This window comes from Micropterus salmoides, unplaced genomic scaffold (assembly GCF_014851395.1).
Source record: "Micropterus salmoides isolate LMB-PRFRI ecotype aquatic unplaced genomic scaffold, ASM1485139v1 Ms_hic_scaffold_17, whole genome shotgun sequence".
Classification (NCBI taxonomy): Eukaryota; Metazoa; Chordata; class Actinopteri; order Centrarchiformes; family Centrarchidae; genus Micropterus; species Micropterus salmoides.
In genome coordinates, this window is record NW_024040817.1 from 19,047,813 (window position 1) to 19,064,064 (window position 16,252).

At 41.9% G+C, this 16,252-nt stretch overlaps 2 protein-coding genes across 3 annotated transcripts; one reads left to right on the plus strand and one right to left on the minus strand.

Moving 5' to 3' along the window:
- The first annotated feature begins 2,103 nt into the window (after positions 1-2,103).
- kat2b (K(lysine) acetyltransferase 2B) lies at positions 2,104-10,159 on the plus strand. Its single transcript, XM_038723955.1, has 18 exons — positions 2,104-2,436; positions 3,498-3,624; positions 3,797-3,942; positions 4,041-4,127; positions 4,232-4,413; positions 4,501-4,692; positions 4,911-5,014; positions 5,141-5,266; positions 5,793-5,926; positions 6,132-6,340; positions 6,425-6,551; positions 6,634-6,744; positions 7,206-7,349; positions 7,444-7,558; positions 7,702-7,732; positions 8,166-8,229; positions 8,328-8,412; positions 8,621-10,159. The coding sequence occupies exons 1-18, from the start codon at positions 2,236-2,238 to the stop codon at positions 8,806-8,808; spliced, it is 2,373 nt and encodes a 790-aa protein (XP_038579883.1). The 5' UTR covers positions 2,104-2,235; the 3' UTR covers positions 8,809-10,159.
- A 102-nt stretch (positions 10,160-10,261) lies between these two features.
- On the minus strand, positions 10,262-15,370 carry sgo1 (shugoshin 1). Of its 2 annotated transcripts, none has more exons than XM_038723958.1 (10): positions 15,214-15,370; positions 14,852-15,006; positions 14,470-14,678; positions 14,307-14,359; positions 14,144-14,205; positions 12,315-13,184; positions 12,051-12,182; positions 11,251-11,421; positions 10,865-10,985; positions 10,262-10,764 (listed from the first exon to the last, which is right to left on the minus strand). In XM_038723958.1, the coding sequence occupies exons 2-10, from the start codon at positions 14,994-14,996 to the stop codon at positions 10,605-10,607; spliced, it is 1,923 nt and encodes a 640-aa protein (XP_038579886.1). In that variant the 5' UTR covers positions 14,997-15,006; positions 15,214-15,370; the 3' UTR covers positions 10,262-10,604. The 2 variants fall into 2 exon arrangements, with proteins under 2 accessions (XP_038579886.1, XP_038579885.1); XM_038723957.1 differs by having other exon boundaries at positions 10,865-11,054.
- Positions 15,371-16,252: the final 882 nt, after the last annotated feature.

Here is a 16,252-nt window from a genome sequence, read left to right on the forward strand (position 1 = left end):
CTGCCTGCCCATGTTGTGTCCCCCACTAAACCCAAAGTAGCACTAGTGTACATTCTCTTCTACCACCCCCAAGGCTCCATTCTGGGGCCATGCCTGTTTCTAGCTGTCCCTAGTGGCATTGTGCAATGTTTCACAGTATTTACTCTGTGAGTGTCTGCAAGGACCGATGCAGCACAGCAAACCATCTGTTCCACCCAACTTTCCCCACAAGAAGGCGCAGGGGTCTCTGAGGTACACGTCAGTGTCACCACCTCCCCATCTCCTGATGCAGTGTCCTATCATAAATCTTGTGAAGACCATTCCTTTGTTTAGGTCTCTTGGTTTCTGTCGTGGATGATTAAGCTGATGCCGATGACCTTTTTCATTGTGTTGATGTTGCTGCACCACTGCTGAGTTTGCTCCTGGTAGAAAGTGAAGGTGATGGTAGTGAGTTGGGAGTTGCAAGATGCAAGGCTGCTTCATAATCACCTTTGAATCATAATTATTTGTCATCTTCTTTTGATTAGGAAGTGCTTTAGACACATTTGTGTGTCAGCATGTACAAACTGAACACACATTTGCACATGAACACACACGACATTGACTTCTTCCTTCCAAACCCTGTCAAACCTAAATATCATTGTACATAAGCGCACACATGCACACATAGACTGTTACACCCTCACCTATGCACACACACACACACACACACACACAGTTACACGCGATGACTACACATTCATATACATACAGTACATCTGGTCAATAACTCTTTTTACAGGTCTGTCTTACTCATGCCTTGCACTAATGATGCTCATGAATATATCTTGTCATAATTACAGCCAGTGTGATTGATTGATATATATAAATAAAAATATATAAATATAAATATAAATAATATACTGTAAATAGGGTGTTGCAGTGTAGTCTACCTTTTTTTTTTTTTCTCTCGATTTACCAGTGACAGGACTAATGCTTGCTAGGGAGTTGTCTAGATAATCATAAAAAGAACTGTACAGTTAGTAGAAAAAAACAGCTACAATCTGGGTTTGGAGTTTTGTTGCTGTTCCTTTTTTCCACACAAATGGTTAAATTATAATCAGTGGTGGTCTTTATAAATGTATGTAGTGTTATTAACAAAAAATGAAACTGCCTTTATTTAGTGGTCTGTCTTGTACATTTTTTTCTCAAAAGAAAAAAAAATAATATCCAAACAGTTTGGTTTTCAATTTTTTAACATTATCACTTTCTTGCACTTCACGTATTCTTTTTTAATGGTATCGGGCTACGAGGCCTTGCGGAGTACTCATCCCTGTAAGTAGACCTGAACTTCCAGAGAGACTAGTTGTAAAAGCTCTGGAGGAGTCAGACCCACTACAAAACAGTTTGATTAACAGTTGGCCCCTCTATAACATCTCAGTAACCTTGTGAAGATATCATAGGAACAGTATAACAACTATCAGCTGGCGCGATGGTGATTCGTGAATAAATGAAATAACACAAAATAAGTTGTAAATTGTATGTTTTTTTGCCGTGAACACTTAATTACAGCTGAAAACATTTAAATGCAAGCATTTTACAGTACTGTTATGTAATGACCAAATAAATACTGAAATAAATTTGATCATTTATTTGTGTGTGCCTGCGTGCGTGAACGTGTGGAGTTGGTGACCTCCCACAGATAGTGATAGTTTTGGTTTTGTAGGTTGTTACAGTTTGATGCTCCTCCACCTCCAACTTGACATTGAATTGATAAACTTTGTTTTTCTCCTTTGTTTATCTCTGACCTTTAACCTTAAGGAAACTGTTTTTAATTGGATGCCATGTTCTTTTCCTTCATGAGTTTTAACAAATTGTAGTATGAACCAAAATGTATTTATATGTTTAATGTTATAATATGACATTCATTTTAATATAGTCTATACAATAATGTTTATTGGTATTAATTCCCCTTAATCTTGCATGAAATGACCATGGTTGACCGGTCACTGTGAGCTCAGACATGGCTCCGCATAGTAAGCCACTTTTTGACCTTGAAATTTTGCTACAAATGGTTGCATTTTGTGACCTCTCCTCTCTGAATTGTAGTGGAATTGGCCTATCCCATCTGAGTCCCCTAGCGGAGGAAAATGGGCCTACAGCGAGAAATTGAAAATAAGGATGAGCGCCATGTCTGATCCTCCGCTTGTGAAATAGAGCGGACCGCAGAGCGAATATTTCCCGGGCCGGGGGTCCCGTCGGGGTTCGGTGTGAATCATGGCCGACAGCGCTGGGATCCAGCAAGGTTCGCCGGCCATCGGGGCCGCGGGCTTGGTTCCGGCCGCTCCTGGAGCCGGGGGGACGGAGGGCTCTGGCGCCGCTGGAGGATCCGCACGTATCGCCGTAAAGAAGGCGCAACTCCGCTCCTCACCTCGGCCAAAGAAACTGGAAAAACTCGGAGTGTATTCATCCTGCAAAGTATGCTATATTTGCAGATAGCTGACTTTTCAAACACAGCTGTTTTTGATGGCTTATTCTTTATAAATGGTATTTCCTGGGCTTGGTTGCAATAGTTTACAAAATGCAAGCGCAGCAAAGGAAGCCATTGCCGCACTTCATTTTTTTTTCATTTTGCATGCACGAACCAAATATTGAAAAAGCGAAATCAATAATCTAGTTGATTCAAGCGTTATTATTACTGCAGGACTCTTAAGCAGAGGCCTTCCAGCTGCAAGCTGTCCGCTGTTTAACGTTACTGTCTGTCTAGGTGGGGGGTTGGTGAACGTAAACATTGGCTTGGCGCTGGGACTTGGGAGTAGCAGGGCTGTGGGCTGCATCCAGTGTGTGTGTGTGTGTTCGTGCGCGATCTGACGCTTTCCGCGGGAAATGGTACAGTGTCCCCGTGCATTCTGTCAACGCACAGTATTACATAGAGAGGATTTTATTGGGTTTATGCAGTGTATCATCCGCAGAGAGGGACGGGGTCTTTGTTTTGACAGGGTGACAGCTGCTTGGGGGGGCGGAGTTTGTTGTTGTTTCAGTGCGCATGCTCAGTGTGGCGGCTCCAGCTGACGGTGACAGGCCTTCTCACCCCACCCCCTGATACTGTACAAAGTCATAATAAATCTCCATTAACCTGGGCGGCAGGTCGAGTTTTAAATTTTACATCCTGCCATGGCGCATTTACTGTTTACCTAAATAAAACATTACCAGTAAAAAGTTTAGTGCCTGAAGTGTAGCCTGCTGTTTACTTTTAAGGCACTGATGTGATAGATCAAAACCAGAAATGCAAGTGACTAGCTATTAACAGTAAGATCACCTGTCAATCATTAAGCATCATAACCAACTTTACAGACAACAAATTATTTTGTTTTCAGAAAACAATTCAATCAATAAAACCTGCATCAGTTTATTGCTAATCATTGTGACAGTTGAGTATGAATCTATGTTGCACAGGTTAAAAACTTTGATGCAAAGTGGATTTACCACCCTCTCGTCTTTATTCCTGCTTGTACTCAGTGAAACTGTGTTTTTCCTAGGCGGAGGGAGCCTGTAAGTGTAATGGCTGGAAAAGTCAGAACCCCCCTCCTACACCCCCACGAACTGACCAGCAGTCCAGTACAGTCAACCTGCAGGAGCCCTGCCGGAGCTGCTCTCATACCTTGGGTATGTCAGCAAGTCTAGAAAAGAAGCTACAGTCAGTAATAATACTAAACGGCACAGAGAACAGGCTAAATGTGATGCCACTGATGAATAAACAACTTTTACTTTAATAATAATGTCAGGACACTTACCTTCTGGGTTACAACCATTTTAAGGGTTATTCTTCTCTTCCTAGGTGATCATGTGACCCATCTAGAAAATGTTTCAGAGGAGGAAATGAACAGGCTTCTAGGTATTGTCCTGGATGTGGAGTATCTCTACACGTGTGTTCACAAAGAGGAGGATGCTGATACAAAGCAGGTGTACTTTTCCCTCTTCAAAGTAAGCCTCTGCTTTTACAATCAAAATATACAAACACAGGATTTTACAACCCATGTTATGTACGAGTGAACATACCCCTTTTCTGCTTCTTTTTTCAGCTGTTGAGGAAATCCATCCTACAGATGGGTAAACCGATGTTAGAAGCACAGGAGAGTCCTCCATTTGAAAAACCCAGCATCGAGCAGGTAGTCCCATTTCTACATGTGTATCAAAGGCAACACTGTTCAACACAAACTAGTGTTTTAGTGTGTCCACATTCCCATTTGTTTATTTTCTCTTTCCCAAACAGGGCGTAAACAATTTTGTCCAGTACAAATTCAGCCACCTACCATCTAAGGAACGTCAAACCATTATAGAGCTGGCCAAGATGTTTCTCAACCAGATCAACTACTGGCAGCTGGAGACGCCCTCCCAGAGACGCCAGAGGGTTCCTAATGATGATGCAGCTGGATACAAAGCCAACTACACGAGGTAGCAGCACTGCCAGATGCCCTGTTAACATGCATCGCACCTGTTTTGCAGGCATAGTGTTAAAACTAAGTCATTTCTGCACCACAGATGGCTCTGCTACTGCAACGTGCCTCAGTCCTGTGACAGCCTACCCCGCTACGAGACCACGCAGATCTTCGGCCGGACACTGCTGCGTTCGGTGTTCACTGTGATGAGGAAACAACTGCTGGAGCAGGCCAGACAGGAGAAGGACAAGCTGCCACCTGAGAAACGCACACTTATCCTCACACACTTTCCCAAGTGAGAAAAACAAACACACAGAAACTCCCACAGAACTGTACCACAAACTTAAGTAAACATTCAGACTAACAAATAATAAGATACACAGTAGAGGTACTCCCTCATTCACTACAACATGCATGCACATAGTATCAAACCACAGAAGCCACATGTGAGAGCTTGACAAGCTTTTTTCTTAATATAGCAATGTTGTGATTGTTTTGTTTTCTTTGGCTTAGGTTCCTGTCTATGCTGGAAGAGGAGGTGTACAGCCATAGTTCTCCGATCTGGAGCCAAGACTTCTTGGTAGGAGCGTCGGGAGGGCAGATTCCTATCCACACAGGTAACACACACCCTCACAGGCTTAACAGAAACACACCTCTACAGACAAACCCTTCAAGTGTCTTAAGAATATGATAAAATTAAAACATGTTCTTTTAGTATTAACGTCCTCTCTGTTGTTCTGTAGTTATCAGTGCGCCCCCTGTGGCCAGGCCATTGTACTACAGCACCAGTCCCCTATCAGTGGACCCATCCACCTGTGGCAGTGTCAGTCCTGCCAGGAAAACAGCTTCTGTGCTGGAGCCAATCCCAGGTATTACAGTGAAACCTGTAATTACTCATAGAGCTACAAAAATTCCATGTTATTACACAACATCTCACATCTGACAGGAAACGGACCGCACCAGGGTAAACCCAGTTGTTCATTTAAAAGAACATTTATGTGTTATTGTGGGATTTGCACGTGACCCTCAGTAGCTGACATAGATTCATCTTCTTCATTTAAGTCTGTCCAGTGCCTCAAAGAAGTCTTGTTTTGAAATGAAACGTCCAAAAAGTGTATCTAACCCGTTTCCTCAAATACTCATTTCGATTTTGGCCTTAAAGCTGTATCAAGAAACAGAAGTGAAATACACCTCAGAACTGCTCCTAATGTACTGAAAGTAGGTCAGTTTTGCCATAATCCATAGGCAGCAATTGAAGATGAACCCCATAGTAAGATGACCTTAAACGCTGGGTAACTTCTTGTTTGGATTTAGATACTTTGCTCAACTGGTGAGAAGGTGTAAAAGAGACATGTAATAAGGATGAGTGCCTTCCTCTGTGTCTGTGCATCATAGTTGGAGAAAAGCGTAAACCCTCGGAGCCGCTCCCCTATGAGGAAAACAAGAGGCCCAGGGTGGTGGGCGACATCCCCATGGACCTCATCAATGAAGTCATGGCAACCATCACCGACCCCGCCGCCATTCCAGAGGTAACCAGTTATTCCTTATCCGTGGTTTGGATTAGGGTCAAATGAATGCAATAACTCTACAAAGGAAAAGGTGGACAGGGTAGAAAGTACATAAACGTATAGTTAGAGGTGGGTGCTGATCTCTGTATAGCAATTTTTCTGATAGGTACAGTGATGATAGGATCAAAGGTCAACATCATTATTGTATAATTTCCTTCCTGTGCAGACGAGTCTGCTGTCAGCTCACTCTGCGCGCGACGAAGCTGCCCGTCTAGAGGAGCGTAGAGGGGTGATTGAATTCCACGTTATCGGTAACTCCCTCAACCAGAAACCCAATAAGAGGATCTTGATGTGGCTGGTCGGCCTCCAGAACGTGTTCTCTCACCAGCTACCCCGCATGCCAAAGGAGTACATCACACGGCTGGTCTTTGATCCGTGAGTGTAACTGCGCTTTATCGTCACATTCAGAAATGAAGTGGAGGTACATTCTGACTACAATTTTTTTTTTTTTTTTGACAGGAAGCACAAGACGCTGTCACTGATTAAGGATGGCCGTGTGATCGGGGGGATCTGCTTTCGGATGTTTCCATCGCAGGGATTTACAGAGATTGTCTTCTGTGCTGTCACCTCCAACGAGCAGGTCAAGGTGAGAGCAGTCTCTGTTTCTCTGCATGGTGTGGATTTCATGCTACCCGATTGGTCAGTTTTGACTTTTTTTTTTCTTGTAGGGTTATGGGACCCATTTGATGAATCACCTGAAGGAATATCACATAAAGCATGAAATCCTCAACTTCCTCACTTATGCTGATGAGTACGCCATTGGCTACTTCAAGAAACAGGTAACGCGTTATGTCCATTAAAGTGCATGTTACGTGCCATTAACATTATGACGCAATATTCAATCTCCCCTTTCTTTCCTGAACCTCTCCACTGTGTTTGCATTAAAACCTTTACATGACTAGCAACAAATTAAATTAAGAATGGTTTCCTTTGTTTCTAGTGTAAGTACAATTATTTCAAGAATTGTACTGAATCTGTCATGTTTTAAGATACTGACTCGGCACATTTCTTCACAACAATAAAACTATTACCACTTGGCAATATTTGTACTTTACTTACTTTTCATTTTTACATGGTCTTGAAAGTCTCATAGTTAAAATGAATAAAAACATGAGATTGTGTGGTTTTTTTAAGTGGGCTTATTGTTGTATTGGGTGCATAGCCCTGCATATTCCCCGGTGGTCTAAATGTAATATATAGATATACAGGTACAAGAAAACAGAAACCTCCTCTCTCGCAGGGTTTCTCAAAGGACATCAAGGTTCCCAAGGCCAAATATGTGGGCTACATCAAGGACTACGAGGGAGCCACACTCATGGGCTGTGAGCTCAACCCCAGCATTCCCTACACAGAGTTTTCTGTTATTATCAAGAAGCAGAAGGAGGTGAGCACCTTTGCATCTAAATCACATATTTAAAGTTTGAATGCTTCCTTTTCTGTTTATGTCCTCACTTACCTTTTTTACCTATTTGTCTCAGATCATCAAGAAGCTGATAGAGAGGAAGCAGGCTCAGATCCGAAAAGTCTATCCAGGGCTTTCCTGTTTTAAGGAAGGAGTTCGGCAGATTCCTATTGAGAGCATTCCTGGCATACGTATGTTTACTTACACTGTTGACTTTACTGTATGCAGTCTGTTTTTGTCTTACATTATCTCACTTTCATATTTAACATTTATGGATATCTTTATGCTCATATGTATGATATGTGAGATTCATTTAGTTTCTGTATACCAACAGGTGAAACTGGCTGGAAGCCTGTGGGCAAAGGGTAAGGGTGACTTCACTGTACAAGATTTGAACTCAGCACAGTGCCTTTCCATTGATTCACCCAATGACTTGGCTCAACCCAACCAGTCGAGGCAGGTGGCTGCCCACCCTGAGTCTAGGTTTCTGCTCATGGTGGGAATTGTTGGGTCTCTGTAAATAATGAATTGGATTCCCATAATGGCAAGAGGTGGGATTTCTAACTTGAGGACACAAGTTAGAGTCAGCAACAATAAAACTTGCTAAACTTACATTAACTGGAAATCACTCATATTTATGTCTTGATATAACATCTAGACATATCAAACTAGTTAACAGCATCACAAACACTTTTGGTACTACCATTTTAACTGTAATACATTTGTTTGTCACCCCCACTGTCATCACCGTCTACTTCACAAACTTGATGCTGTTTTTTGTTCCTTATGGTACTTTAGGAAGGAACTGAAGGACCCAGATCAACTGTACAGCACTCTGAAGACCATCCTCCAACATGTGAAGGTGAGGGACAGACACATACGTATACATGCACAGTACCTTTTACACACACACACACACATACACAAGTTATTCTTATCAAACTGGTCTTCCTGTCTTAGAGTCACCAGAACGCCTGGCCTTTCATGGAGCCGGTGAAGAAAACAGAAGCACCTGGGTACTACCAAGTCATCCGCTTCCCCATGGGTATGTATACATTATACCGGTTACTGTCATCTGACAAGGGAGCAGAGGATTGAAAGTGGAACACACTTGCCTATAAGCAGATCTAATTATTTATGAAATTATTTCTGAAATGTGTCCTCTGTGCCTAAAGAGGAGAGCTCTGTGTTTGGTAGCTTACATATTCAACCTTTGACATGTCAAAGATCTCACTTCTTTTTCACCCTCACAGACCTTAAGACAATGAGTGAGCGTCTGAAGAGCAGGTACTACACGACACGCAAGTTGTTCAAGGCGGACATGCAGCGCATCTTCACCAACTGTCGCGAATACAACCCTCCTGAGAGCGAGTACTACAAGTGTGCCAACTTACTGGAGAAATTCTTCTACACCAAGATCAAAGAAGCAGGCCTCATATAGAAGTAGAGATGAGAAGAGGAGGAAGAAGAATTTTTCTCCTCACCTTAACAAAGGATGACTCAGTCCTCAGACTATAAATGGTTAAGGTTAGGTTATGGGAAATGCAAAAGACAGCTATGTGCACAGAGGAGATAAGAATAGGACTACTGATTCTGGAACAGTTAGGTTTCAGACACACATATCTTAATGTAAAGGTGCGAACGGGTCTCAGATCAGCATTCCTTTAATGTTTGATGCAAGCCGGCCCAGATCCTGAATCAGTAGCTTAGACTGATATTTACACTGAATGATAGACCACAAGGGAAGGCCTCATTGAAAGGCCTGCCAGATTGTTGCTGACATTAAGCAACAGAAGCATTGTCTTCATATTTCATCACGTGTCCCAGAGTCCCATGGCAAAACAGGACAGTGGAAGGTGTCAGAGTAATACATGGGCAGAAAGCTTGTTATGTTTGTGTTAAACGTTGAAAGGCAACTCAGAATGACAGCTGATTGGAGATTCACCATACACCTTACTTTGGATCTCTCCGTCTCTCCTCTACTTTATTTCCACACTTTCATCCCCTGCCTTTTTTTGAGCGCCAGCCTCATCTTCTCAGTTGACTCAGGTTGAGTTGTCATGAGCAGTAATCACATCTTACAGTGTATTAATTCATTACACAAGTGTTACCTGTGAGTTTAGTGGCTTTTTGGTCAATTTAACTGTGTTGCTGTGAGCGCGCGCAGCGTTAATGAGGTCAAAGTTTGTCTGTGATGAGTTCATCCTGCCAAAAGAGGAATACGTACTTTAAATTTGTACAGATTTTAATTATTTTAAAGCACTTATACCCATTGTATATTTTAAATGTGTATATAACATATATTTTCTGTTTCAGAACTAAAAAAAAAACCAATTGTCTTTTCCCCCAATAAGCCGCATAGGGCTATATTGACTATCGAAATGCACTTTTATTTTTCCAAGTATTAGTTAACATAAATATTAAAGATTCTTATGTTTTCCATATAAATTACCACTGTTGACTAAGGACTAATCCAATTACCTAGAGTTTATTCTTATTTATGTGCTGTAATTTAAACAAATTATGCTAAAGACAAGGTCTTAATTTATTCTTATTTTTGTCCTGCAGATGGAGATTGATAACTTTATACTTTGGAGATACATGAAAAGATTGTGCAATACTGTGTAGTTTTGCTGTTTTGTAAAAAAGTGTTTGTACTTTTCAAACTTTAGGGGAAAAAAATACATTTTGTAATATGTCTGGAAAAAGTATTTCATGCTCTTTGTACAATTGGTTTTAATGACATAGGATTAGCCTATTTTATAGACTGAATAAAACAGAAGTGAGGCTAATTTAGTATCTGAAGTTTTTCAACTTAAGGACATTAAAAGTTTTTCTAGTCTTGTCATTCTACCACAGCCATTAATATTAATGGAAAAAATGTTTGTCACATCACACAGTAGGAGATTTATTTTTATTAGATGACAATAATATATACACTCATATTCAGGTTCTCATAATAAAAAACATACAGACTTCAAGGTGGTGACATAGAATTGGAAAATCTGGCCATCTTCGCAAAATAGCCATAGACAACAAAGAGAAATAGGTGAGAAGAAAGACTATAGCTTTGCAAAATAAGCAACAAACAAAGTCAAAAATAATATCTAAAACTGACAGTTCTTCACCACAAAGAAATAAAACCTAAAAACAAAATGATCAATTGTCACAAAAAAGAAAAATCACATTAAAACTGACCATGCCAGAGTTCAGAGGGGACAAACAAGGTAGCTGCTTTCAGCGACATCCAACAAATGACTCATTGTACTTATCAAATGGCGGCTGGCTGCTCGTGGAATTCCTTGATTTCTGCACAGATCTCCTGCCAGACTTCTGCTTGAAAATAGGAGAGCAGAGGAACTGCAAGTCTGTGAACTTGTCTCCACGCCGAAGTTTCCTGTCGAGATGGGAATGTGTTGCTGAGCATTCATACAGTAAAAAAACTAAATACATCTTCAATCACTTACATTAAGAGCAGCATCAATGTGTGAACTTACGCATTTAGCGTGGGTTCCTTGTAGTCCACCACCATGGTGCAACGCCGCTTGCGAGCAGGAACAGGGGTGGCGCATCGGGCATCAGAGGGACGTGGGCCACCACGGGAGAACTTGCGCTGGGCTGCAGGGGACAGATTGGTCACATCACACAGACTCAAGCCCCGCCCCGCTGTCCTTACACCAAGCCCACCTGTAGAAACGTGAATGAAGATGTGATCCAAAAGCAAGAAAACAGGAATTGTGTGTATTGAAGTGACAATACAGTGAAAATGTGCTCTGGCCTCCCAAGTGCTCCCTGACGTTGTGACGAAGCTCTTGTCTTTTAGCTGTCAAACAGCGAGATTTTATTTTGTCAAGCAGGTTTGGAGTGTGACAAATACACGTACGTTTCTTGCATGTCCTGGCCATCTGGGGCGTTTGGTGGTGTAAAAGAGGTGGCGCTTCACAGGCGTAATCTCCAAAATTGGACAGGACGCTGTCTATTCTCATCATCTCAGCTTCAACCAGGGGGCTGACAGGGAGCAAGCAATCCTTCTCAATAACCCCTCTGTGAGGCTCTGAAAAACCAGGACAAGCAAACACATGTAGCCTTCTTTAATTCACAAAATACCTTCAACAAAAACAGACACTCGAGCCCCAAAAAACAAGCCATTTAACATTTTTTTTACAATTAATCCCAATGTCTTTGGTATAGACAATATCACCGGTCCAGTGTTTCTCATTATTTAGAGTAAGCATCCATTCAACAGGAATATGACAAACCTCCTTGTCAGAGGTGTCTGGCTAACAGATGGATGTCTATAATGCATCTGTTGACATCACACTGCCTGAAGGCAAGCACCTAATTTTATCACCTCTTTTATATCATATAATTTTTAGAGCTATAGTTAGTCATTTTATGATGGAGCTTGGAGAAACCCAGCGAATACTCAGCTTGATAAAAATAAACATCCTATCAAAACAAGTGCATCCACACTGCATGATGGACAATGGTATATAAAAAGCAATGGACCAAGTTGTGAATAAGTGTTGCCTACTTATTATTACTGCCTAAAGACTTATCAAGAATGATGCAAACAAACTATGAATAAATATCAGCACCATGTTTTCCTCAGTGACATTAGAACCTGAGCACTATAAATGAACACTGCACACACAGTCGGCATGTTCTTGAACATTTGCTCACCTTGGTGATTTTCTTGTCCTGAGCTCGCAGGGTCAGGGCTATTAGAGAAGCTAGAGTCAGGGGGGTGATGGAGAGGAGCTCTTTCCATTTCAGGTTTTACAGCCTTAGGACTGGCCTCCTCATCTCTAAAGACTACAAAACACGAAACAATTAAATCAATTGTTTAATTATATCCATTTAAACTCAACAAAGAGAATAACCACAAATTAAACATGAAGTTGAGATTAAGTTAACCATCTTAACCACCACCACCTAAAAGCTCACCAGAGACCTCCTGTTTTGGAGGGATGTTTTCTTTCTTTCTGACGACTTTAGACGGCCGGCCTCTACGAGTGGCGATCACTTTAGTCGTGTCAGTGGACGTTCGTCTCTGTCTGGTCTTCTGAGGGACATAAAGGCTGTCCTCTGATTCAGAAGATGGTGATGATGAGCTGGACTCATCCTGTTTGGAAACTGCAGGTGAAGCTTCCGTTTGGGCTTGTTCTCTTGGTTGAGTGTCTTTGCTGATGGGCGTGGCCGGCGGATGGTCCTCTGCTTTGGCCCTGAACGGTGCGACATGAACTGTCTCTTCACAGTCAAAGTCAAACGTGTCATTAAATCCCAGAGAGGTGTTGAGTTTATTCCCCTGCGAGAGAGGTGCTGTTTTGGCCCGTGTGGCTGACCGGTCCCGACTCTTGGAGCGGGCTCTGGGTTTGGGATTCTCCCAAGGTTTCTTTAACGGGGCACGCTCTGGTTTGCGACCTCTCTCTGGTTTCCGTGCAGCCGCCTCTGGTTTGGTGCGGCGCTGCTGCTGGGCTTGCTTCCTGCTGGGCAGCTGCTGGCTGTTTTTTTTGGGTGGGGCAGGTCCAGGAGTAGAATGCTGAAATTCCTCAGTGTCAGTGGGGTCTGCTAATTGTGGTTCTGCTCCTTCCTGTGGCTGATATGGATTTCTATCATCACTGTGAATAGGACTTGCCATTAAAGCACCCAAACTTGCGATGGGGTCCCCCTCATTCATTGACCCCTTTTCTCGCACACGTTCAGACATCCTCCTGCTTCTTCTATCTGCATGACGACGCCTCACACTCACTGTAGATGGCAAGGTAACCTGCTTGTCACATTCAGATTGTGCATTCTTTTCAGTGGGCTGAATGTCTATGAAGATGACACAAAAATCAACATTAGAATGGAACCAGCACACAACAGTTTCCATATTATAGTTCAAATTTTTCAACTCGAGCGAGAAATTCACATGACACTATGTTGCGAAAGCCTATGAGTGGTGAGATTGTCCGGACATCACCGACGGTTTCAGAGCATTGTTTGGAGAGGACCAGGAAGAGCGGGGGAGTAAAATGCCGTGGCCGACAGACAGCTGCAGCTAAACTACGGGAAAGTTGAGAAGAAAGAGCCGGAAGCAGCGCTGCAGCTTTTGGACAAATAAACACCCGCAGTCGGTCTGAATTCTGCTCTGACAACTACGCCGTTTACCTGCAAGAGGAGCTCAGAGTTAACTGCTTTCAATAAATTAACTTTTTATTTTAGTTTTTGGGATTACAACGTTGATTTATCTTCACTTGTGCTTCTCATGCAGGAAGCTTCTGTGTATTTCCGGTACCGGTGGTTGTTGTTAGCGTTGGTTGGCACCCAGAGCTCTGTTGGACTACTACTTCATATTATATATATATTTATTTATTTATTTATTTATTATTATTTTAAATCAGACAAAACTGGACATTGCTTGGAGAAAGGAAAGTGATTAAGTTGAACTACCTGGACTACTTTAACCATCAGTTACTTTATTCCAGCTATCGTTGTACTTTACTGTAAACAAGTTAGCATAGCCCTGATCGATCCAAGCTCCATTCAGAAAACAAACATTTAAAAAATTGTTGTCCTGCTGTCTTGCTGACAGACCTGACAAAGCAAGAATTCATGTTTAACAAATCAGCATCATATTGTAGTTATTTTGGCATCAGTTTGATCCGTTTATTGGAATTATATCACAGCAAAATGTTTAGGGTTCATACAGCTGTACTTTATTCGCGTTATCGCGTTGTATGTGAACACATGAGTGTGTGTGTGTGTGTGTGTGTGTGTGTGTGTGTGTGTACCTGCACAAACTATTGAGGCTTTGCATACAATGGGCTCATCAGGGTTCTGGCTGGTCCGCTTCCTGTAAATTAAGAGGTAAAACATCCTGATAAGTTATAAAACTCAGGATAAGGGATGGCATAAAAACTTTATGCGATTTGTTTTTTTATTTTAAAACATTACCTTGCAGAATCCACATTGTGTTGGGGTTCCACAAGGATGTTTGGGGGTTTAGTCTGAATCAACAAACAAAGAAATAAAATATTTATTTTACAATGGTACGCTGTAGTTTACAATCATTTACAAGTACCAAACAAAGGACACGCCGCAGGTCTTCTTGGCGTACCTCTGGAGCACTCACTGCCAGAGCTTCCTGCTCTTTGAGTTTCTTCTTGAGCAGAAGCAGGTGAAGGAACAAGGCCTGTTGCTCCCTTTTCAGCTGCAGGATCACTGCATTGGCCTGCCTCACTTTTTCCTTTTCAGCTTGCAAACCTAAGGCCAGTGCCTTGTTGTTCTCCTGGACACCCTTCAGGATGGTGTGGGTCGAGTTAGTCCCTGGGAGAAATTATGGTTAGGATGTTATTTGCTGGTTAAAGGCACATCTTCATGTCAACATCTTCTGCATATCTGCATCTGTCCATGCCACAGTTTGGCATTTACAAGAGTATAATTTAAGTCTACATAATTTGATTTCAGCAACGATAATTGTGGTTAAAGCATTTCCTTACCACTGCATTTGTTTAGCATTCTGGACCGTCCTCTGCTGGGAGCTGAGGCACTAGCCAGCCGTTTGTTCCTCTTCTCCTTCATCCTGTCCTTGATGTCCTCCAGGCTCTCCTGGAAGGACTTCTTCTGGGCTCGTTCTCTCGCCATGGTTCTGGATCTATTAGTTCAAAGTTGTTTTTACGGTATACAAGTTATAAATAGCGTAGCATAAAGATAACCATTGGAAAAACAAATGATTAAGCTAACGTGCTAACTTGGCTAGCACGCTCTTTAACGTTAACTTAAGTCAATCCAACAAGCTATCCTCAGTAACGTTAGTTGCAGTATGGCGTCATATTTGGAAACAACGTAAAATTAAACTTACCACCATGTGTACATCACCAAGCTATTTCGCATGTAAATTATCAGTTCAGCAAAACGCTTTAGGCAGTAAAGTTAGGTAGCAAAACAGTCCATTTTTCACAGCTCATCCGCGTTTCTCTTCGTGTTGATGTTCGAATATTGAGCTGCGACTGTAATTGGTAGGAATTTGACACGACGTCACTTCCTTCAAGTGAAGTGACCGCTCGCTAGATGGCGCTAATGCATAGCAGAAAATACAGTACATTTCCTTGCAGAGCAGAGGAAATGAAACTGATTTGATATTCATTATTCGTCTGCAAATTTTGATCCTCTGAGACTAAACAGTAGACTACCACGCAGCACACCAACTATCTAATTATAATTGTTGGCGTTTCAATCAGCCCCCTTTCACCTTTTCTGTTTGTCTCCCAGACTGTAGAAGACAAACAAAGCAAAGTGCACCACTGGGAAATGAAGGTATAGTAAATGTCTTTAAAAATGGAAATTAGATTAATACTCATCAAGAGGCTCATTCAGCCCCTCCAAAATGACTAATTGAGTATTTATAATTGACTGCTGAAGATAAGAGCTTGAGCAGTGCTCTGAAGTGCTCTGCTGCATGTGGATAGAGCTGATAATTGTGTTAATTAATCTAAAAGCCCACTGACAGGCAATGTTTGAGTCATATTCCTTGAGGTTCTTTTAAACTCCTTCTTAGCTTATGCAAACTTAGATTACACAGTAGCTCAGAAAGAAAGTCAATTATTAGATGAATGCAAATATTAATTTGGGCTAGTACGTCTTGTGACACGATGCTCCAGTGTCCAGTCTCCTATCTTATTTTTCTTTCTTTTTTTTTTACATAGGGCCTACATACCTGCTTCCATGCCATAAGTACCCATACCCACCCTTCTAAGGGTTTGCTCCATAAATGTTCTGTAAATATTGGATTACACTGAATACCTAGTCATGATCTCATTTACTTTCCCAACTCAGTCAAACAGGCATGTCTTACTTGGCAGTGTGCATGGGAGAAACTTGCACGTTTCCTGTATGGCACT

Excerpts from the sequence above, each read along its gene's own strand:
- sgo1 (XM_038723957.1), bottom strand. The coding sequence starts at position 14,996 with ATGGCGAGAGAACGAGCCCAGAAGAAGTCCTTCCAGGAGAGCCTGGAG. Across the intron at positions 11,422-12,050 it reads AGGACAAGAAAATCACCAAG|AGCCTCACAGAGGGGTTATT; the intron begins GTGAGCAAATGT and ends CTGGTTTTTCAG. Across the intron at positions 11,055-11,250 it reads GGCCAGGACATGCAAGAAAC|GTGGGCTTGGTGTAAGGACA; the intron begins GTACGTGTATTT and ends ACGTTTCTACAG.
- kat2b (XM_038723955.1), top strand. The coding sequence starts at position 2,236 with ATGGCCGACAGCGCTGGGATCCAGCAAGGTTCGCCGGCCATCGGGGCC. Across the intron at positions 3,625-3,796 it reads GAGCTGCTCTCATACCTTGG|GTGATCATGTGACCCATCTA; the intron begins GTATGTCAGCAA and ends TTCTCTTCCTAG. Across the intron at positions 4,693-4,910 it reads ATCCTCACACACTTTCCCAA|GTTCCTGTCTATGCTGGAAG; the intron begins GTGAGAAAAACA and ends TCTTTGGCTTAG.